This window comes from Myxine glutinosa, chromosome 10 (assembly GCF_964187855.1).
Source record: "Myxine glutinosa chromosome 10, kmMyxGlut1.1, whole genome shotgun sequence".
NCBI lineage: Eukaryota > Metazoa > Chordata > Myxini > Myxiniformes > Myxinidae > Myxine > Myxine glutinosa.
The window spans coordinates 23,948,191-23,968,741 of NC_136270.1; the positions used below are offsets into that span (position 1 = coordinate 23,948,191).

General features: G+C 43.6%; 1 protein-coding gene across 1 annotated transcript in view; it reads right to left on the reverse strand.

Moving 5' to 3' along the window:
• Window positions 1-20,551, reverse strand: part of LOC137434338 (uncharacterized) — a 123,834-nt gene that overhangs the window by 91,281 nt on the left and 12,002 nt on the right. The window contains exons 4-13 of the mRNA XM_078785175.1: window positions 19,083-19,185; window positions 18,753-18,845; window positions 17,654-17,717; window positions 16,373-16,471; window positions 16,155-16,258; window positions 13,203-13,341; window positions 11,822-11,940; window positions 11,576-11,725; window positions 9,870-10,040; window positions 4,612-4,794 (exon numbers count right to left, since the gene is read on the reverse strand). Coding sequence (XP_078641301.1) covers window positions 4,612-4,794; window positions 9,870-10,040; window positions 11,576-11,725; window positions 11,822-11,940; window positions 13,203-13,341; window positions 16,155-16,258; window positions 16,373-16,471; window positions 17,654-17,717; window positions 18,753-18,845; window positions 19,083-19,185 — 1,225 coding nt within the window. The remainder of the gene's footprint in view (window positions 1-4,611; window positions 4,795-9,869; window positions 10,041-11,575; window positions 11,726-11,821; window positions 11,941-13,202; window positions 13,342-16,154; window positions 16,259-16,372; window positions 16,472-17,653; window positions 17,718-18,752; window positions 18,846-19,082; window positions 19,186-20,551) is intronic.

Below are 20,551 nucleotides of genomic sequence, written 5' to 3' on the forward strand. Positions count from 1 at the left end.
ACTAACCTTGGGGGTGTTCCATGAACAAATCACAGGTCACATGGTATGGTAGCCATATTGGATTTAACCTAAAATCTTTAAAAATCCTGTCCAGAATGGCTGGACAGATCGAGGGGAACCTTCAAACACATGCTCCCCATGCCTTGGGGATACCATGGTTTTCACGTATAAATCATAGGTCACATGGTCTGTTGGATCAAAGGTTGCCATGTTGCCATGTTGGATCAAAGGAAAAAAACATTTATCTGAAACACCTGAACCGATCGAAGCAAAACCTTCAAAATATAATCTAACACCATTGCTGCATATAGTGTGAAAATAATTATGTCATAGGTCATGATCAACTACCCATGATCAACTGGATCCGATCAACATGGAACTGCACACACCTTATCCCAATTTAGGGCGGGTCATACTCAGGTGCCAAAATCAATCTGAAGGAAATCCTAACATGAGGGGTGTCTATATTATGTGTTTTTTTATGGGGAATTCAAATATGAGTTTATTTTTTGGATAGGATAACTCTAACCTACATCAATTTGTATTTCTAAATTGCCAATTTTACCCTTTCGAACCCCTTTATAAGATATTAAAAGATATAAGGGAAATCATTCATATTGACACAGCCAAATCAAATGTACATATTTATTAACAGGTGAACTGTATGTATATCACTGGTTACAATTACAAAGATCAATCTCCTTACTTCTTGAACTTTACCAGGTTGCACAAGTCCTGCTTTGACTCATTCTTGGACATCAGCCTCCTGCTGGTCTCCTGAGCCCTGATGCCTCCATCCCTCTTTTCCTGTGAGAAGTACTTAGCAGAAGCCTCAGTCACCATTTTAACAACCCTCTCAATGTTTTGTGTGTGGCAAAGCCAGTTGAGCACCTCCATGGGGGTGTTGATGAAGTTCTTCACCTCCGAGGTGCTTAGGGAGCAGGTGAGAGGTGGCTCTGACACACCTTCTGACCAGCTGATCAAGTTACCAATGCTGAAGCATCACAGTTGATGTCAGGTGTCTTTCTGGTCCTGACAGAGGAGTCCCCCAGCTGAGTGTCTGGGTCCCCCTCTCCCCTGATGGCCAGGATTCTCTCCACCCCCTCAGTCCTCTCCTTCTGATCCTCAGAGCACAGCAGTGTTTGGAGGATGGCTTCACTGTGGGCATACCAAGCAGATCTTCTCACAGTCGGCATCACAAGGTCCAGCACCTCCTTCCTCTGGGACTTGAGGCAGTCCAGCTGAAACAAGATGTGCCTAGGCCCTTCGATCCAGGAGTGCTTGACTTTCACGTTGAACCAACATGGATAATACACTCCAATGATGAATTCCACAATGAATTGCAGATTCTTCCGGTTCTTTCCTTTCAGTCCATGCTTTGACACCCAGAGTCTGAGAAGTCTGTTCGCTGTGGTGAGCCAGCGGCTGTGGTTTACTGGTCCAATCTCCACTAGAGCCAGCCTTGCAGGAAGCACTCCATCCCTGATTGCATAGACAATTTTATCGCCATAGTGTTGATCAGTTGAGAGATCTTCAATGGCCTTGTCAGACAGCTTGATCAGTGGAGGGCCAACAAAGATCCGGGTGAAGTTTGGATTGATATCCAAGTCTGTAGCAGAAGCAAGGAGCTTTCCTATTGGCCCGGAAAATGTGTTGTCTGACAGAGTAGGGCCATCAAGGTGAACAATGAGATGGCGCAGGGGAAGTTCACCAGTGTGCAGGTTGCACACGAACCAGACCAGCTTTCTCCCCAGGTGCAGCTCCAGCTTCCGCATTACTCCAGCTTTCACACCAGTGTTGACATTTGTTGAGTCTCCTCCAATGGCCCACAAGGTCTTATCAAAACCCCTCTCTTTCAGCCAGGCAAACAGGACCTTAGCAATCTGCTCCGCATGTGACTCCTCTTTAGTTGCTTTCTCTGGGGTAAAGTGGAACAGATAGTAGCTACCAGGCTCACTAACAACAGTATAGTGTTCTTCCTTGATCTTTGCAGGAAAAGATTGGTCATTGCCCTCAGCTTCCATCATCACATTGGTCAGGTCAATCCACCCATCAAAGAGGATGCAGGAGATCCCCCCCTACTCCCTGCACTTCTCATCAAACTCTTCCCCCAACTCTGTCATCAACCTCTCCTGTGCTCTATTGACCTTGTTTTTATCAATCACTTTACTTGTATTTTCTTCTGTGATGATTCCTGCATCAATCAGAGCTGCAGTTGCTATCGCTGCAGTTGGCCTCAGCCCTATGCCATACCTTACACTAGCAAGGGCAATGTTTGGAATCTCATCATAGTTTTTCTGGACCTTTGCTGAAGCTGCAGGCTCAGTGTCAGTTTCAGGGAAGAGCTCAACTTCTTCAGTGACAAACTCATCTTCAGCACCACTTCTCTCCAATTCCAGATCCTCATCACCATCTGACAAAAATCTCTCAACATCCTTCCTGGCTGCCTTCTCTGCTGCTGCAGCATTTTCCTCCTTGCTCCTTCTCCTTTTCTCTGCATTCTTTTTATTTTCCTGCCTTTCCAATGTCCTCACCTGTCTCTTGTGCTCTGGCAGATCAGGGCTCCCCATTTGGTGGGGTCCTTTACTTCCAACCTTCTTTTTCTGTCCCTTAATGTAGGCAAGATCTTTCACAGGAATCATTTTCTCTCTGCTGCAGGAACAGTTAATGTGGGCTTGGATCACACAGCCCTCACCGGCCTCACAGCCCTCACCGGCCTCACAGCCTCCCCCCTCACAACTGGTAATCTGACACTTGCAAGTCAAAATATCAAATAACTTGTCTAACTTGACAATGAACCTCTCTTTGGCATCAAGTTTGCCCTTCCCAAGAGAAAACTTCACTGCCTGATTCCAGACCTCCTTGAGCTTGGACATGATGGTCACCTTTTCATTGATAACAGGAGGCTTGAAAAGAGCATTAGCTTTGCTCCACTGACAAATCAGACCAGGGTAGATGTCAGACACGAGCTGGTCCACTGGGTAGTTCCTCCTGTCATCTTCACTTTGCTCCCTCAAGTAGATGCCATACCTCAGGATATCCCTCACAGTTGGCAGTTCAGACACCGACAGCTCCTGCCCAGTGCCAACAAGATTACTTAAATGAGAACTTGATTTCATCCTTGTTCTGACTTGAGCCATTTTTAGTAGTTCACACTGAAATAAAAACAATAATACACAGGTAAGTATCCACTACAGACAGATATTAAGGTATTACACAGGTATTACAGAAAACCATCAAAATATTCACTTCACAGGTCACTATTTTCCTTCACATGTAACTCAGGCTAGCAATAGGTAAGTACACAAATCAATTAACAAATATAATATAAAACAAGGTAATTTACATCTAAAATTATTATCTATTTGTTCCTCAGGTTCCTTATCAAAAACGTACTTACTGGCAATGCCCTAAGAAGAGAAGAGAAGACGGATGGATAAGGATTGCCAACCTCCTCAACATCGAGCTTTCAGCAACAAGATGGCTACAACTGCCGTCCCAACAGGAAGTTACCAAAATAAAAGCCCGAACTTCAAAATAAAAAACTTCTCTTTTTTCCAGAAGAATAGCAAAATAATCAAAAATTTAATAATAATCAACTGCAAATTGATGTAGGTTAGGGTTATCAGAATTTTTTTTAAACCTCAGATTTGTGTTCTACACACCAAAATACGTAATATGAACACCCCTCTCGATTGATTTCCAAAAAAAAAAAAGTATGGCCCGCCCTATTATCCCATACCCAATGGGAGCCAGAGTGTAAATGTATGATGTCAAAGGTCATGTGGTTGAGCAGCCATATTGGATCTAAGCAAAAGTATTTGCAAATCTTCTTCTCTGAAATCGCTTAACCGGTCAATGCGAAACTTTAACTAATTGATTAACTACCCATGGGAAATATAATTTGATAAAAGTGATGTCATCAGTCACTAGTCTGGCATCCATATTGGATCAAAGAAAAAAAAAACATTTAAAAAAAGAAGAGTTGGTTTGTACCAAGTCCTTCTCAAGAATGCGCAGGGTAAGTATACCATCCGCGAGCATTGAAAAGGAAGGCGGTGCAGGTGTGTACTGATGAAAGTCATTTCTTGAACGGATTTTTTGAAAAACTGCGATCAGGGAGACGCTTTCGTGTAAGGAGGATGAAGAAGAACATTTTCAAAAAGTCATTTGTATCATGTGCAATTGAAATGTTAAATTCAAATTCCTAGCCATTTTGCGGTTTCGTCCATCTTCCATATTTTATATTTATTTTATATTATTGTATATTTTATATCTTTTTATTTCGTTTTCTTATTCCCTTTGTGTTTTATGTTTTAATGATGGTTAACTTACGGTGTCACCAAAGAATAATTTCCCTGAATATGGGACGATAAAGATTTATTATTATTAGTTCTTCTTAAGATTTAGCAAATGTTGCAATATTGTTGCATTTTAAGAATTTTTACCAACAATTATAGTGTCCCAGAAGAAAATCACAATGATGACGAACCCATTATCTCATAATCATTTCATATCTCATAATCTCCATTGTCAGAAGGGATTCTTGTAAGAAACAGTCACTGACCTAACATCGTGCATTTTCATTCTGCAGGCCACATTAAAGCTCACCGTGCCAGCATAGTGGATCAACTCAAAGGTGGGTTCTTGGCCTTGCTTTTTCCCTGTAATCTTGGGCTTCTGGAAAGGAGCTGATTTGCCCAAGTGATTTTCGTATAGAGCAGCCTTGAACGTTGCATCTGTTGCTTTTGGAAAGACACACTGCTCCTCAAGGATGGAGAATATACCCATCGGCTGTGGATTGAGGAGTACAGGTAAAGGTGATAAGCATTATTTAAATGGGTACCCTACTACAGCATATTAAAATAAGGCAATCCTATGGACGTTTGTATATCTGTATGTACATTTGACAATCATGGAAAAACAGGGCTTTTTTTTTTCCTTTTTTTTTTTGTATACTGAATCGAGGCTCGTGAAAGAGCTAACATTTATTTCACAAACAAATCAACCAGACAAACAAAACACACAAAAAGAGGGAGCGGAAGACAAGATTGGGAGAGAAGGGGAAGCACACAACCACAACATTTGAGAGCAGGGAGAAGTGTGGGAGGGAGAGGGCTTGAGGGCAGGAGGCGTGGGAGGGGCAGGGCGGGGGGGGGGGGGGGGGGGAGAGGTATAAAACACAAGGGTGACTGTGTGTTCTGTACCGTCCCCCAAACAGTGATGACTCCATCTACATTTCACTGTCTGACAACATGGACCAACTTCTATCCACTCATCCCAATTCTCTCTTCCTCATATGTGGTGACTTCAATTGTCATCATGCCACCTGGTTGGGTGTGGGTTCCTCTCTCACCAGTCATGGCACCTCAGCAAAGGACTTCTGTGACTCACTGGGATTGACACAATCTGTCAATTTCCCGACCTGGATCTCAGCCAATGGAGTATCTTCTCTTCTAGACTTGGTTATGACTAACTTCCCTGCTAATGTCTGCTGCTCTTCTTCTGCTCCAATCGGTTCTTCTGATCATGTGCTTGTCAAAGTGGACATCTCTCTGGCCATTCTCAGAGAGCCTCCTCAGCGTCGACGAGCCTGGCATTTCACTCAGGCCGACTGGGACTGTCTTCAAGCAGCCATCAATCGTCTGGATTGGTCTCCCATCTCCACTGCCTCTGACATCAATTCTTCCTGGGAATTCTTCCAAAGCAAACTGATCTCTCTCATGCACAGATTTATCGCATCTCGCCTTCAGTTGTCTTACCCTTCCTCCCGTCCATGGTACACTGAATCTTGTGGTGAGGCAGTTGCCGTGAAACAACTTGCCTTTGCCTCTTGGAAGGCTAATCCAACTGAAGGAAATCTCAGTTCCTTCCACCAAGCTCGGAACAAGTGTGTGTCTACCCTCAGGAGTGCCAGGAAGCACTATCTCTCCTCACTCAAGAATGAACTCTCAAACCTGTCTCCTTCCTCCAAATCCTGGTGGCATCTGGTCAAATCCGTTTCTGGTGTTTGTTCCCCCTCCATCCCCTCCCTTACCTCAAATGGCCACACAGTTGACATCGCACGTGACAAAGCCGAATGCCTCAACTCTGTGTTTGCCTCAAAATCCTTAGTCCCAAACCCATCTCTCTCTGTTCCCACCTTTCCCAGTCGAACCAAACTGATCCTGGACTCTGTGACCTTCTCTCCTGACAAGGTGGAGGAGTTTTTGTCAAACCTCGACTCTGATTCTGCAACTGGACCAGATGGCATCAGCCCACGGGTCCTAAAATCCTGCTCTGCCGCTCTATCTCACCCTCTCTCTGTTCTTTTCACCCTATCTTTTGTTCAAGGTCATCTGCCAGCATCCTGGAAATCAGCAAACATTACCGCTTTACACAAAAAAGGTGCAAAAACAGATCCTTGCAACTACAGACCAATCAGCCTGCTCCCAATTATCAGCAAAGTCATGGAATCCATCATTGCTTCGGATATGAAATCTTTCCTCTTCTCCAATGGCTTGATCTCTGATCATCAATTTGGTTTCAGACCAGGTCACTCTACTCTGGACATGCTGCTTCTGCTGTCTCAACAATGGATGGAGGTCCTCAATGCCAAACAGGAAATCAGAGCTGTCTCCCTTGACATATCACGTGCCTTCGATACGGTCTGGCACCCAGCTCTGCTCACCAAACTCTCCTCCTATGGTATCCATGGAAATCTCCATGCATGGCTTGCGGACTTCCTCTCTGGTCGTAGTCAACGTGTGGCCCTGAATGGATTTCTCTCATCTCCCCTTTCCGTTCAGGCTGGAGTTCCCCAAGGCAGTGTGCTGGGCCCTGTGCTTTTTCTGGTCTTTATCAATGATCTCTCCGACTCTCTGGAAAATCCTCTGTATCTCTTTGCTGATGACTCCACTCTCTGCCGCTCCATTCCTCTTCCCTCAGATCGGCAGTCTGCAGCCTCCTCACTCTCTGAAGACCTGGACAAAATCACAGCCTGGTCAAACATGTGGAACATGTCTTTCAATCCTGACAAATCTCACACTCTTACTATGTCTCTCCGAAAAGATCGACTGGACAACCCTCCCATCTACTTTCTCAACAATCCTCTCCAAGAAGTTCTGTCGCTCAAGCTTTTGGGTCTCACCATCTGCCATGATCTTTCTTGGGAAAACCACATTTCCAAGCTGGCCTCCAAAGCCAGTCGCCGACTAGGCATCCTCTGTCGTGCGAAGTCCTTCCTAGGCACACCTGAGCTCCTCACCACATACAAGGCTTTCATCCGCAGCTCAATGGAATGCTGTTCTCCCCTATGGGCTGGTGCTCCTGCCTCACACCTGGCTCGGCTTCACGCTGTTGAATCCAAAGCTTTCAGAATCATTGGAATCTCCCGCGATGAAGCTATCTCTGAGGGCCTTTCACTCACTCACCGCAGGCAGGTAGGTGGTCTTTCTGTCTTCTACCGACTCCTCTCCGGCCTTGCTCCCCCAGCTCTCTCTGTGCTCTGTCCCCCAAATATTCCTACAGGTCGCACAAGATCTGCCAGCCACCCTCTGATGGTTAAACTGCCGAAATCTCGGCTCTCTGCTCACCTTCACTCTTTCATTCCTCTTTTCTCCCGCCTCTGGAACAAACTCCCACACTCACTTCAATCACACTCCTCCCTCCAGGTCTTCAAAACAGCTGTTCACCACCATCTCTTATCTTCCCCCATCCAAAACCTTGATCTTTTCTACCCCCACTAATTCACCCCAGATCCACCTTGTTTGAAATTCCAACTTCTTTCCTGGAAGTCTTGGCAGTGTCCATATGTTTTATACCTCTCCCACCCCCCCCCCCCCCTTTCCATGCCTTCCCCCCAAAGCCCTCTCCCTCCCACAGTTCTCTCGATGTCTCCATGTCTCTCGGTCCCTGCTCTCAAATGTTGTGTTTGTGTCCTTCCCCCTCTCTCCCCATCTTGTCTACCGCTCCCGATGTTATTTGTTTTGTGTGTCTGTTTGTCTTTCTGTGTGATTAATGTTCGCTCTTTCACGAGCCTCGATCTTGTATACAAAAAAAAAAAAAAAAAAAAGGGGACCGAAATTAGCGGGGGTAGAAAAGATCAAGGTTTTGGATGGGGGAGGATAAGAGATGGTGGTGAACAGCTGTTTTAAAGACCTGGAGGGTGCAGTGGGATTGTAGAGAGTGAGGGAGTTTGTTCCAGAGGCGGGAGAAAAGAGGTATGAAGGAGTGAAGGTGAGCAGAAAGTCTTGATTTTGGCAGTTTAACCATAAGAGGGTTGCAGGCAGATCTTCTGCGACCTGTAGGCTGGCTATATATCCATCAAATTTTGCACACACCGATGGCCAGGTCATGGGTAAACATCCCTCTAGCCCCTTCGCCCCCTCCCCTCCTGATGTCTTGCAATTTTCACCTGATCTTTACCAATTTTTTCATACATGTTGGTAGTACCGAGGGTCACCACCCCTCCCCCCCATATCCACCACTTATGAGGGAGGGGGGAGACGACCCCCCAATGCTCCTGAAGGGAGTGGGTGTTTCTAGTAATATGATGATGACGACCATTCCTTTTTACACCGTGACGATGCATATGGCTGCCGAAGCAGTTTCCTTGGCTATTGGGCACAATCTTGGACGAGTCGCCACTCCAACGCCGGATACCCAAATGGCTCATTCATCCCAGCAACCTGGTCCTCAATTTGCCGACCTCGGACCTCGGAAGGATGACAGGCTGAGTCAACCCCCCTGGTGTTAATTCAACGATCGACCGGGATTCTAACTCAGGATCCTAGGATCCCAAGCCGGCACCCTAACCGCTAAGCCAACAGCAGGCTTTTCTAGTAATATAAAAACTTGAATTTACTTGAAATTGTTTATTTACCCATAAAAACATGAAATTGTATATTTACCCATAAACATACTCTTGTCAACTCTGGGTTGATAAAACAACACCTTGGCATTGGTCATTCCATGCATCTCCTAGAGACCCGGTTGTTTTTATGGGTCCTCGAGACCTTCTAAGTACAGTATGTTAAATTATTTTGCAAGTTGGTTCGACAGACAAGAGAGAAGTGGAATGAATACTCGATCGTCATCAGCAAATTTTGATATGATTTACCCCATACTGTTTACATAGAATTGGTGCTGCCGAAGCAGTTTTTTTTTTTTGAGCGAGGGTTATACTGGGTGGTTTGCCATTGCTTCCCCAGCATCGTTCGTCCATTCTCTATTCTGAGCATCAAGCAAGGATCATTATGCCACCGAGCCTGGTCATCCGCAATGCAGTGTGTCCCTGATGTAGTGTCCCTGTACATTAGGTCAGCAAATTGAATTTTGTCAGGGCGCTGGTGATAACTATAGCCTACTCTTCCTCAAAAGACACTGTGGGCACCAAGGTAACAATTTATAGCGATTTTGAGAATATACAACTCAATGGCAATTGTTCTGCAATCTCTGCAGCATCCTGCTACACAATGAAAACCACGTGATCTGCCATTTTAACAAGCAAACTTTCAAACAATGAGCCATAACGGCCTTCCAATGTTGAATTGCCATTATCAGTGAAGATGGTGCTGCACTGATTTTGTTTGATGATGGTGGGTGCTTCATGTGCAGCCACCCGGCTGCTGGTTGCATCCTTTTTCCTGTGGGCGCGACTGCCGCTGATGCAATGCCTCTCTATAACAACCAGTTATCTGGTACTCGTTTTGCTGACCTCAGAAGGATGGAGTCAGACTGAGTCAACCCCACCTGGCGTTAATTCAACGGGATTCGAACTCAGGACCTTAGGATCCCAAGCCCACCACCCTAACCATTAGGCCAACACCAGGTGTTGTTTGATGATCAGGTAATGGTTGTAAATCTGAGTGGTGCACTTCTCAACAAACCTTTTCGAGGAGATCTATGCAGGCAGCAAGGTCAAGGCCAAAGTCGATGAAGACCCAGTTGATGCCCTCACGCTTGTACTCTTCCTGCTCCAGAACAAACATGTGATGATTGAAGAACTGCTGCAACTTCTCGTTTGTGAAGTTGATGCAGAGTTGCTCGAAGCTGTTGAACTGACAGTATGAAGAGAATGAGTGAAGGGGGCGGAAATCGTGTGACTTGGTAATCAAGAAATCCGAAATTAAATGTCGTTTTAACACGATGCACTTGGACTCTTCCTTCTGTAAGCCTTCTCCTTCCCATCATCACACTTTTAATATCTCCTGTTCTGTGCAGTTTTGTTTGTCTACGATATAGTTCCTTTTACAATTAACCTCCCACAATTAATTAACCACCTTTACAATTAGCCCTCTCCCTCCCACAGATCTTCCGATGTCCGTCTTCCACCGACTCCTCTCCGGCCTTGCTCCTCCAGCTCTCTCTGTGCTCTGTCCCCCAAATATTCCTACAGGTCGCACAAGATCTGCCAGCAACCCTCTGATGGTTAAACTGCCGAAATCTCGGCTCTCTGCTCACCTTCACTCCTTCATTCCTCTTTTCTCCCGCCTCTGGAACAAACTCCCTCCCTCACTCTCTTCAATCCCACTCTTCCCTCCAGGTCTTCAAAACAGCTGTTCACCACCATCTCTTATCTTCCCCCATCCAAAACCTTGATCTTTTCTACCCCCATTAATTCACCCCAGATCCACTTTTTTGAAATTCCGACTTCTTTCCTGGAAGTCCTTGCAGTGTCCATATGTTTTATACCTCTTCCAACCCCCCCCCCCCCCTTCCCACGCCTCCTCCCCCCAAGCCCTCTCCCTCCCACACATCTCCCAATGTCCCTGCTCTCAAATGTTGTGTTTGTGTGCTTCCCCTTCTCTCCCCATCTTGTCTACCACTCCCTCTTTTTATATATTTTGTTTGACTGTTTGATTTGTTTGTGTGATAAATGTTAGCTCTTTCGCGAGCCTAGATTCTGTATACAAAAAAAGAAAAAAAAAAAAAAGTGTCCATGTGTTTTATACCTCTTCCACCCCCCCTTCCCGTGCCTCCTCCCCCCAAACCCTCTCCCTCCCACAGATCTCCCGATGTCCCTGTTCTCTACTGTTGTGCTGGTGTGATTCCCTCTCTCTCTCATCTTGTCTCCCACTCCCTTTATCTTATGTTTTATGTGTCAGTTTGTCTTTTTGTGATAAATGTTAGCTCTTACACGAACCTCGAACTTGAACACAAAAAACCCCCCCAAAAAACCCTGTCGTTACACAACACCTGTTCTTCTCAGGTAAACAATGAATAGTAGTCCACATATGAATAGTAGTCTTGGTTGGGGTATCTACACAAGAATACAAAAATGAGAGGAGGGCTAAGTTCAGAAAAAGAAATTTGAGAAAAGGAAAGGAAAGGGAGAGAGGGATAGGGTTACAAAGGGAGGATTTTTAAGTTGGTCAAGAGTGGGGAGAAGATGTGAAGAAGGTTGGAAGGAGATCGGAGTAAGAGAATTGGAGGCAAGGGGAACATATGGGGTATATGGGATGTGTCGTGGGGTGGGTGATTGAAATATTTTCCCATTTTGCATCCATAATATTACTAGGTAAAAGGCCTCTTTCGAAGAATGTGCTGAGAAAAAAAAATCAATAGAAAGTAATGAACTAAATTGAATCCAAACCTCAAATATCTCAAACCCCGCGATGTCCAGCACTCCAATGAAGAACTGGCGAGGGATTTTTGTATCCAGGGTCTTGTTGACCCTAGCAACCAGCCATTTAAACATCCGATCATAAATGGCCTTTGCCAGGGCCCCGATAGAAGAATTGCACTGAAAAGATACAAAAAGTGAGGTATATTAGAAGTGAAGATGAGCGACAGTAAATTTGGTGAAGAACTTAACTATAAACAACACTCTTTAATGCACCTGATCCAGGTTCTGGCCTTTCTGCACGTACTCGTTGCCGACCTTGACTCGTGGGCGTGTGATGCCTTTCTGCAGATGCCCAGACTCAATTCCCAGCAACACGGCTACAGTGTCTGCCACTGGTGGCACACATAGAGAACGTGATACGAAAGGGTTTGTTTCTATTAGAGGCTGACGGTGGAGCGAATTGAGAGGGTGTCAGGATTGCCTTCATTAATGACAGCGGAAAGATGATGGTCGCGACAGACATAAATGACCAAAGTAAGGGCAATTTTAGGGGTCATAGATCTACATATTACATAAGCAAAATAGTGGCCCCCCTTCACTGCTTTCCCACCTCTCCACTCTTTCCCCCACCTGTGTATATCCATCCCTTCACTTCTCTTCTTTCCTCTTGTTCCCATCATCTCCTTTTCAAACTCCTTTATTTTACTCTCCTCCTTAGCAAATTTAACCAACTCTCCTTTCTATAATATCCTCCCCCATATCTCTTCACCCCCTTTTCCCTACTTTCCTCAACTTCAATTTTCACTCACTATCCTCTCCGCCTCCCTCCATTCTGCTTGCATATACACCCCAGGGGCGGATCCAGGAATTTTTTGACGGGGGGGGGGGGGGGGGTGCATGAAACCATAGCGCTGGGGGGAGGGATAAAGGGGGGGGTCTGGGGGTCCTCCCCCATGAAATTTTTCAAAAATGATCGTCAGAAACGGCATTTCGTGCGTTCTTGGAAGTTTCTGCAGTTCCTTGTGTTCTTCCCTGGTCCAACAGTTCAGCAGATTCGCACCGCCTGCACCCTCATCCTGGATCGAAGGGGGGGGGTGCGCACCCCCTGCACCCCGCCCCCCCTGGATCCGCCCCTGCCACCCTTAACTTGGGAAGGAAGTACAAAGGATCATGGGTATAGGAATATGAGTTGACATAAGAAAGCGATGAGTGAGTGGAACGCAACTTATAAACTGAAACGAATCACATATTTAGGTAATGGCCAAATGGAATGTATCATTTGAGGCTCACAAAGGAGCTTTTGGAGCCCACCAACTGGCTGGTTCATGATGGTTCCAAAACAGAAATGGTCTTGATGATGTGCGGTGGTCAACCGCAAATTTGAAATAATGGTTTCGAATCGTGAAAGTAAAAGGCAGGAAATACATGCTCTCATCGTTCATAATAAAAAATATAAATGATGTGTAGGTGGAGATATTTGGAGTGAGGAGTGCTCATGGTGACGGATGAGCATTTTATGCAAACACAGTGTATTAATTATTAATTTTATTGTGAAACGTAAACCGTCGATTAAACATGACGTAGATGAGTAAGCTGAGAGTTAGTGAAGGATGACGTGTTGGTGTCTGAGAAGAAAGTGCGACACTTTGTTCACCATCACTTCCATCGACGTCAGCTTGCTCTTCCCGAGGCTTCTGTTTGAACTTCATATTACCAAAGTGCATGATGCCTGCAGTGAGTTTATACAAACTCATCTTCTCTTCTTGAGTGAAACCCAGGACGTCAAAAGCCTCCTGTAGTGGAGGAGAAATGTTTTGCTCCAATGCCACTGCCTCTGAACAACACGTCTTCATATTTAAACTGTTCAACACTTGAATTCAATGAATTTTTGGGGTGTGTTTATATTGTGCAGAGCGATTATGTCGCTGGGTGACACTGCTCAGCTGAAGACCTTGGTTAACTCAGTTAGCATAACATCCTCACCATTCAGGCCACTTATTCATTGGCATCGCAGCACAAATCAGAGCGGTGCCACATATCTCCGTCCAAATTTGACTCCATTAAAAAATGTACGTTTCCATACAGGCAGTCCATAACTTTTTTTTCTTTAAAAAAAAACTTCATTTTCTGCCTTTTAAGAGAAATGCATCAAAAGCTTATTTTATTTAAACTGTTTCATGGATTAAGAATAGAGGAAACAAGTACAGATACATTCAAAGTATACCGCCCCCATGCCAAATAATTAAATATCCTCAAGAGCGGCATTGCCGGGGCACCTCCGGCGCCCGGCAATACCGCCGTGCAGCTCATAGAGAGTGCATTGGGAGGGAGAGGTGCACAATATTTGATTGATTAATTGCATAATTGAAATCAATAAAAGATTGTCATAAAATATTTTCTTAATCAATTGGCTAATAGCATAACTAAACCACTCGTGCTTCATCCGAAGATGTAACTTTTAGAAATTTAATTAAAGAAGTCATTAATAAAAAAATTAAATAATTAATTTATTAATCAATAAATAATTAATCGATCAAAAATACCCTTTACAGACAAATCACTTGGTCATTGTCATGTCCAAATATCAGCTTCCTAGCTGAAAAGGTGCCTGAGATATTGGCCAGATGAGAAAGGAAATAAATAAATGATTAATAATGAAAATAAATAAATAATAATCGTAAAAAAAAAAAAAAATTAATCATTTGCCCAATAGAACACATAAACCACCACCATTTCATCCGAATCTGTAACTTAAAAAAAGAAAAAAAAGAAGCGTCATTAATCAAATAATTAAATAATTAATCGATTAATCAATAAATCAAAAATAGCCTTGACAGCCAAATCACTTGGTCATTGTCATGTCCAAATATCAGCTTCCTAACTCAAAAGGTGCCTGAGATAATGGCCAGAAGAGAAAGGAAATGTATCAGTACATAATTAATCGCTTATAATTAAATAACTCATCAATTAATTGATTAATCAAAAAACAATAATACAGTTTTTGAAAAAGTACTTGCTCACTATTGTGCCGAAATTTCAGCTTCCTAGCTCAAAGGATGGCTGAGATATCGCCCGGACAAACAAACAAACAAGTACAGATACATTCAAAGTACACCGCCCCCATGCCAAATAATTAAATATCCTACAGCGCGGCTCATAGAGGCTGCATTGGGAGGGAGAGGTGTACACTAATTGATTGATTAATTGTATAATTAAAATCAATAAAAGATTATCACAAAATATTTTCATAATCAATTGGCTAATAGCATAACTAAACCACTCGTGCTTCATCCAAAGATGTATCTTTTAGAAATTTAATTAAATAAGTCATTAATAAAAAATTAAATAATTAATTCATTAATCAATAAATAATTAATCGATTAAATGATTAATCAATAAATCAAAAATATCCTTCATAGCCACATCACTTGGTCACTGTCATGTCCAAATATTAGCTTCCGAGCTCAAAAGGTGCCTGAGATATTGGCCAAATGAGAAGGAAAATAAATAAATGAGTAATAATGAAAATAAATAAATAATAATTAATCATTAAATGACGTTTTGCAATGCCTGGAGATGGCATAGGAAAGGTGCGGTGTACAACAATCACCAGACATTTGAACACAAATAATAAAACAACTCCGGAAGTGTACGAAGTTGGTAGTACGGCTGCTTGTTCTTCCTGATCGGCATCACACTTAACGCAGAAACGTGATGAACGCCACATTCACCAGCAGATATTCAACAAAAAGGTGATGAACCCCCTTCCTCTCCTGCCCCCCTTCCCCCCTTCCCACCCTCCTCCACTCACCTTCTCCCCCCCCCACCCCCCACCCTCTCTCCACCCCTCCCCTCCCCTTCCCACCTTGCCAGTCCGCCATCTTGGATCTGATCTCAAACACGAATGACATGTCTATGTAAGCCATCATTCTTTATCTGTGTGCTAAGTTTGAACAAGATCAGTAAATGCATGTCCGAGAAATTGATGAGGACGTGTTCAATATCGGGGTTTTTACAACTAAGATCGCTGCCAGTCTACCAGTCGGCCATATTTGATCAGATCGGAAAATAAGGTGAGGTGCATATGTACGCCGTCATGTACTGTGCTTGTGACAAGTTTGAACAAAATTGGTCCATTGGTTCAATAAATGGTTGGGGACACGTTTAAGTAACAAAATGGCCGCCAGTTAGCCATGTTGGATCAGATCTCGAAAGAGACATGCTTATGTAACCATAATTCATTATCTGTGTGCAAATTTTGAATAAGATCGGTAAATGCATGTCCGAGAAATGGTTGAGGACGTGTTAAACATCAGGTTTTTTTAACAACTGAAATGGCCGCCGGTCGGTCATCTTTGATCACATCACAAAACAAAATGATGTGCATATGTGTACCATCCTGTGGTGTCTTTTTGCCAATTATGAACAAAACTGGTCCATACATCTTCGAGATATGGTTGCGGACGGATGGACGGATGGATGGATGGACGGACGAGACCCAATCCAAAAGCGAAGTTTCGAATTAAGTTCAACAGAGGATAATAACCAAAATTGATGTTTATATCAAAGCAAGCTGATGCGATGTGCAAATAACGAATTCCCTCACATCCGTAAGTTGGAGTTCCTCGCCGTCGTCCATGTTGTCAACAACGGTGACCCCATGTGAGATTGACTGATATTTTTTGGGATCCATGGCGAGGTGACCATACTCTTTTGTGGGAAGGGGTTAGAGAAGGAGGTAAGGAGGGAGATAAGAAGTGTTATCATAAACATCATCCATGATGAAGGCGAAAAAGCCGAGCCGGATCACTGCGCGTCACTCACCCAAAATATCTGCTATCTTGCCAGATAACAGCTGGTAGAAGATGTGGTACCCACGCTCGGCCGGCTGCTGAGATATCACTCGGGATTTCTCCAGCAGATCTGCAGGAAAAAAAAATTCCCAAGCATAACGTCCGAAAGAAATTGTCTCATACAGGTTTGACCTTTTCATCACGTTATCACTGGGAATTCAATAATGACACTGTGCTGACTCCGGTTGTCCAATCTATCTATAATTCCAGTAATCTCTGTGTGTTTGTTTGTACGTTTGTACGTTTGTCTGTGACCGCTGTTTCTCGACAACCACGGGTCCGATATACTTGCAACTTGCCAGGTATATTGCTGGGGACCCGAGGATGTGCCTTTTCAAGGTTTGAAATTAATCGGACAAGTACTTACCGAGCTATGGCGATTTAGCCGTTCGCCGTTCGCTTTGGCGTTGCGAATGGACCAAACCATTGCATGTAAATAGAGGGGGGGGGGGGGTTCTGTGGTCGTTGCGAATGGACCAAACCATTCATGTAAATAGAGGGGGGGGTTCTGTGGTCGTTACTGCCACGTGGTTTCAAAGTTTTTTTTTTGTTGTTGTTGTTTGCACGCATGTTTTTTTGCACCCACGTACGGGCACGCCCTAGGATGTTTACACACACACACCCCTACACAAATTTTTTTTTTTTTTTTTTTTTGGCAAGGAACGGGCACCCACGTACGGGCACGTCCTAGCTTATATATAGTACGGGCATGCCCTAGTTATTGCAATGCAGGCTATTTAGTCTGCTTACAACACTAGATCCAAACTACGAAATATAGCTCAGGTTAAGCACAGAATGGGTAAGGATATTTCACAACTACTACGACTACTTGTACTACTTAATGGCCCCATTGGTCCACTCTTTTTCTGGGATCCACCCATTGAGTTTTCCCTCTCCATACCCCTCTATCCTAGACATCCTCTGTTGGAGCCCTACACCTCTCTCATGTCCCTTTCCACCACCTCCTTACACCTCAATTTTGGTCTGCCTATAGTCTCCTCCTGCCAACTACACCGATATCAAAAGCCAGCCCCGGCCACATTCCGTTCCACCCCATGAAGACGTGCCAACCATGCCTTTCGCAAAGAATATTTGACACAAGAGACAGATTATCATGGGGTTCTATGAGGGTTAGGGGACGGGACCCAGCTTTTGCTGTCTATCTCAAGGGCCCGGCTATATAAGATTTTCCTTCGTCAGGATGTGCAACGATAAAGGCCTGAAAACATGGTTTCTATAATGATGAACTCACAGGTTTCAATGTCAGCTCCGGAAAGCTTCCCTGATGTCCTGAAGTGAATCCTGATAAACTTTCCCTGAAATTAAATCCACAGATGAGTCATGCAAATGAACTTAGGGTTTTTACCCTGCGCTCGCGAAGTGAAAAACATTAATTAATTCATTCATTCATTCATTTGAAAAGCATTCAGTTGTGTTCGTGTGCTGTACGTGTGCCGTGTGCCATGTGCTGTACGTGTGCCGTACGTGTCTGATTTTTTAAAATTCATTTTTTCGGAAACCGTTGGTCCGATTGACACGAAATTTTACCATAGAATAATTAATTCCGCCTGTATAATTTTTTTATTCATAATTATAACGGCATAGGTCACGTGGTACGGACGCCATCTTGGAAAAACGTTACACCTCTATATCTCCCAAACCAGTCCATGGAAAAAATGGAAACATGGCTCATTGTCAAGTACTCCCCATGGGGAATAAGGTGCGTTAATGATGATGTCATCGGTGCCTTCGTTATGACGTCATAATTCGACAAGTACAACACTTATCCGATCATTATTTAAAAAAAAATCAGCAACTGTTGGTCTGATGGACACGAAATTTTCACCATCGGAAAGCCTCCTCCTTTCGAATATTTTAATGATAATCATGACGTCATAGGGCATGTGGTACAGGCGTCATCTTGGAAAAACCGAAAAATGTTGCATCTCTATATCTCCAAAACCGCTGCATGGAAAAAATTGAAACGTGGCTCATTGTAAATAACTCCATGTGGGGAATAGGTGTTGTTAACGATGACGTAATTGGTGCCATAATTATGACGTCATAATTCGACAGGGACAACGCTTCGTCTGATCAGTTTGAAATGTATCGAGCGTGATCTATGCAACAATTATATTAGAGAATATAAATTTATGATGTCATCGCTCACGTGGTCTGGCAGCCAAATTGGATCAAAGAAAAAAAATGTTCAAAAACAGAAGAGTCGGCTCGCAATAAGATGACTGCGCAGGGTAAGTATTGTATGAATACGATCTAGTTGAAGTGTGTATTCAAAGTCTGTATTCTATGTATAAATCTTCAAAGTATGCACTTCATGATGTACTTCTTACAAAGCGTGATGAGTTGTTATTTCGAGTTGTCTTGGCATTACCAAATGCCTCAAGCACCGGATTTGCCTGAATAATTTGATCTTCCAGGGACCTCTGCAAGCAAAGGAGAGTAGTGAAGTTAACTTTATATGTAGACTTACATGCTATTAAATTCCAGGAAGCCATTTAACAAACGAATGCACACAAGTACGGATTAAACACACGCACACGCACACAAACACACTCTCCTCTTCATCCCAGGCGAGGGTGAGGCACATCATGACCGGCAGGTCATGGCGCCTCCCTCGTTGCCGCCATCTTGTGTGTAAACACACAAAGACACACACACACCTTAGAGGAATCCGGTTCCTTGTTCTTGGAAGTGCTTCCAAGGTTGGCAAAATACTGAATGACTTTCTTGGTGTTCTCAGTCTTGCCAGCACCAGATTCTCCACTAATGATGCAAAATATAACAAACAAGATTATTTCAGCCTCATGATTAAGGTTTTTGATGAGCTACACAGGTCGTTTCAACACCTGTGCCATCAGCTCTCCCACTCTCATTTACACTATCTCCCAAAACCCAAGGCAGTGTCGAAATAACTGAAATGCTTCCATTTCTGCAATGTTCAAGAAAATGTATTTGTTTATTTTGCCATCTGTTAGTTCCCTGTATACATCTGTTTCTTCCCACGAAAACCCGGTACACATTTTGTAACTTTTGTGCAACATTTTGGAGCATCAAAAAAATGAACAACCTTTAGGCAATTTTTCATTTTGCAATTTCAAGCTGCGTTTAGCAACTTTTTGGCAGTCTCGTCATTTTATCATGTATATGCTATGACCCCGTGAGCTGATTGCCTGCAGAAGCTGAAAGTAGGTCAGAAAGGTTGCAAGGAAAGTCGCATAAAATACCCCGGAACTTTATTCTTCGCAACTTTCAAAACTTTTCACAAATATTGTGAGTTTTCAAACTTTTTATTGTGCAACAGTTGCATAAAAGTTGCATTGTGTATGCAGACCTTTGGGAAGCATGCCTGAAGCAAATTCGCATCATTATGATTGCCTCTGCTATGCTTTGAAGTCACAATTGGATGGTAAAGAAGCATCCATCTTTTTGTGTCACACATGGTTAACATCTTTGTCAAACTTCTTTTTTCAATTACTCAAACGAGAAATAGATGTCAAATTGGTTAATGTGTCATATTTAACACCAGTAGACAACGACACTATTGACATAAAATGTGCAGCACACTGCCAGTACTATTAATAGAATTCCACTATTTGAAATAGTTTGGATTCCGCACCAGTCACTCTATTCTGGACAAGTTTCTGCTCTTCTCTCTCAGCAATAGTTAAAGGTCTTACATCTCAATCAAGAGGTAAGAACAAGCTTCCTGGACATATGACGGGCATTCAGCACAATCCTGCTCTGCTTGCCAATCTCTCTGCCAGTGGCATTACATTCAAGGTCTGCATTAATTGCTGGATTTCTGACTTCCTACACTTTTGTAGTCAACGTGTTGCCGTCATGGAACCATCTCCTCCCTCTCACAGTGGAGGCTGGAGTTCTCAAAGGCAGCTTTTTGGGCCTAGATGTGTTCCTCACCTCATGGATTGACCAAGGCTTTCCTTACCTCGTGTTTTCTCACCTCACAGACACAATCCTCCTGTGGTTAAATTGTGCTGCCACTTGCCTGAGGAACAACTGGTGCTGTACGAGGAAGGTCAGGAGGAAAGTGTGTGATTTTTTCTTTTGTATACAAGATCGAGGCTCGTTTAAGAGCGAGCACATCAAACACATATTAGCACATAAAACA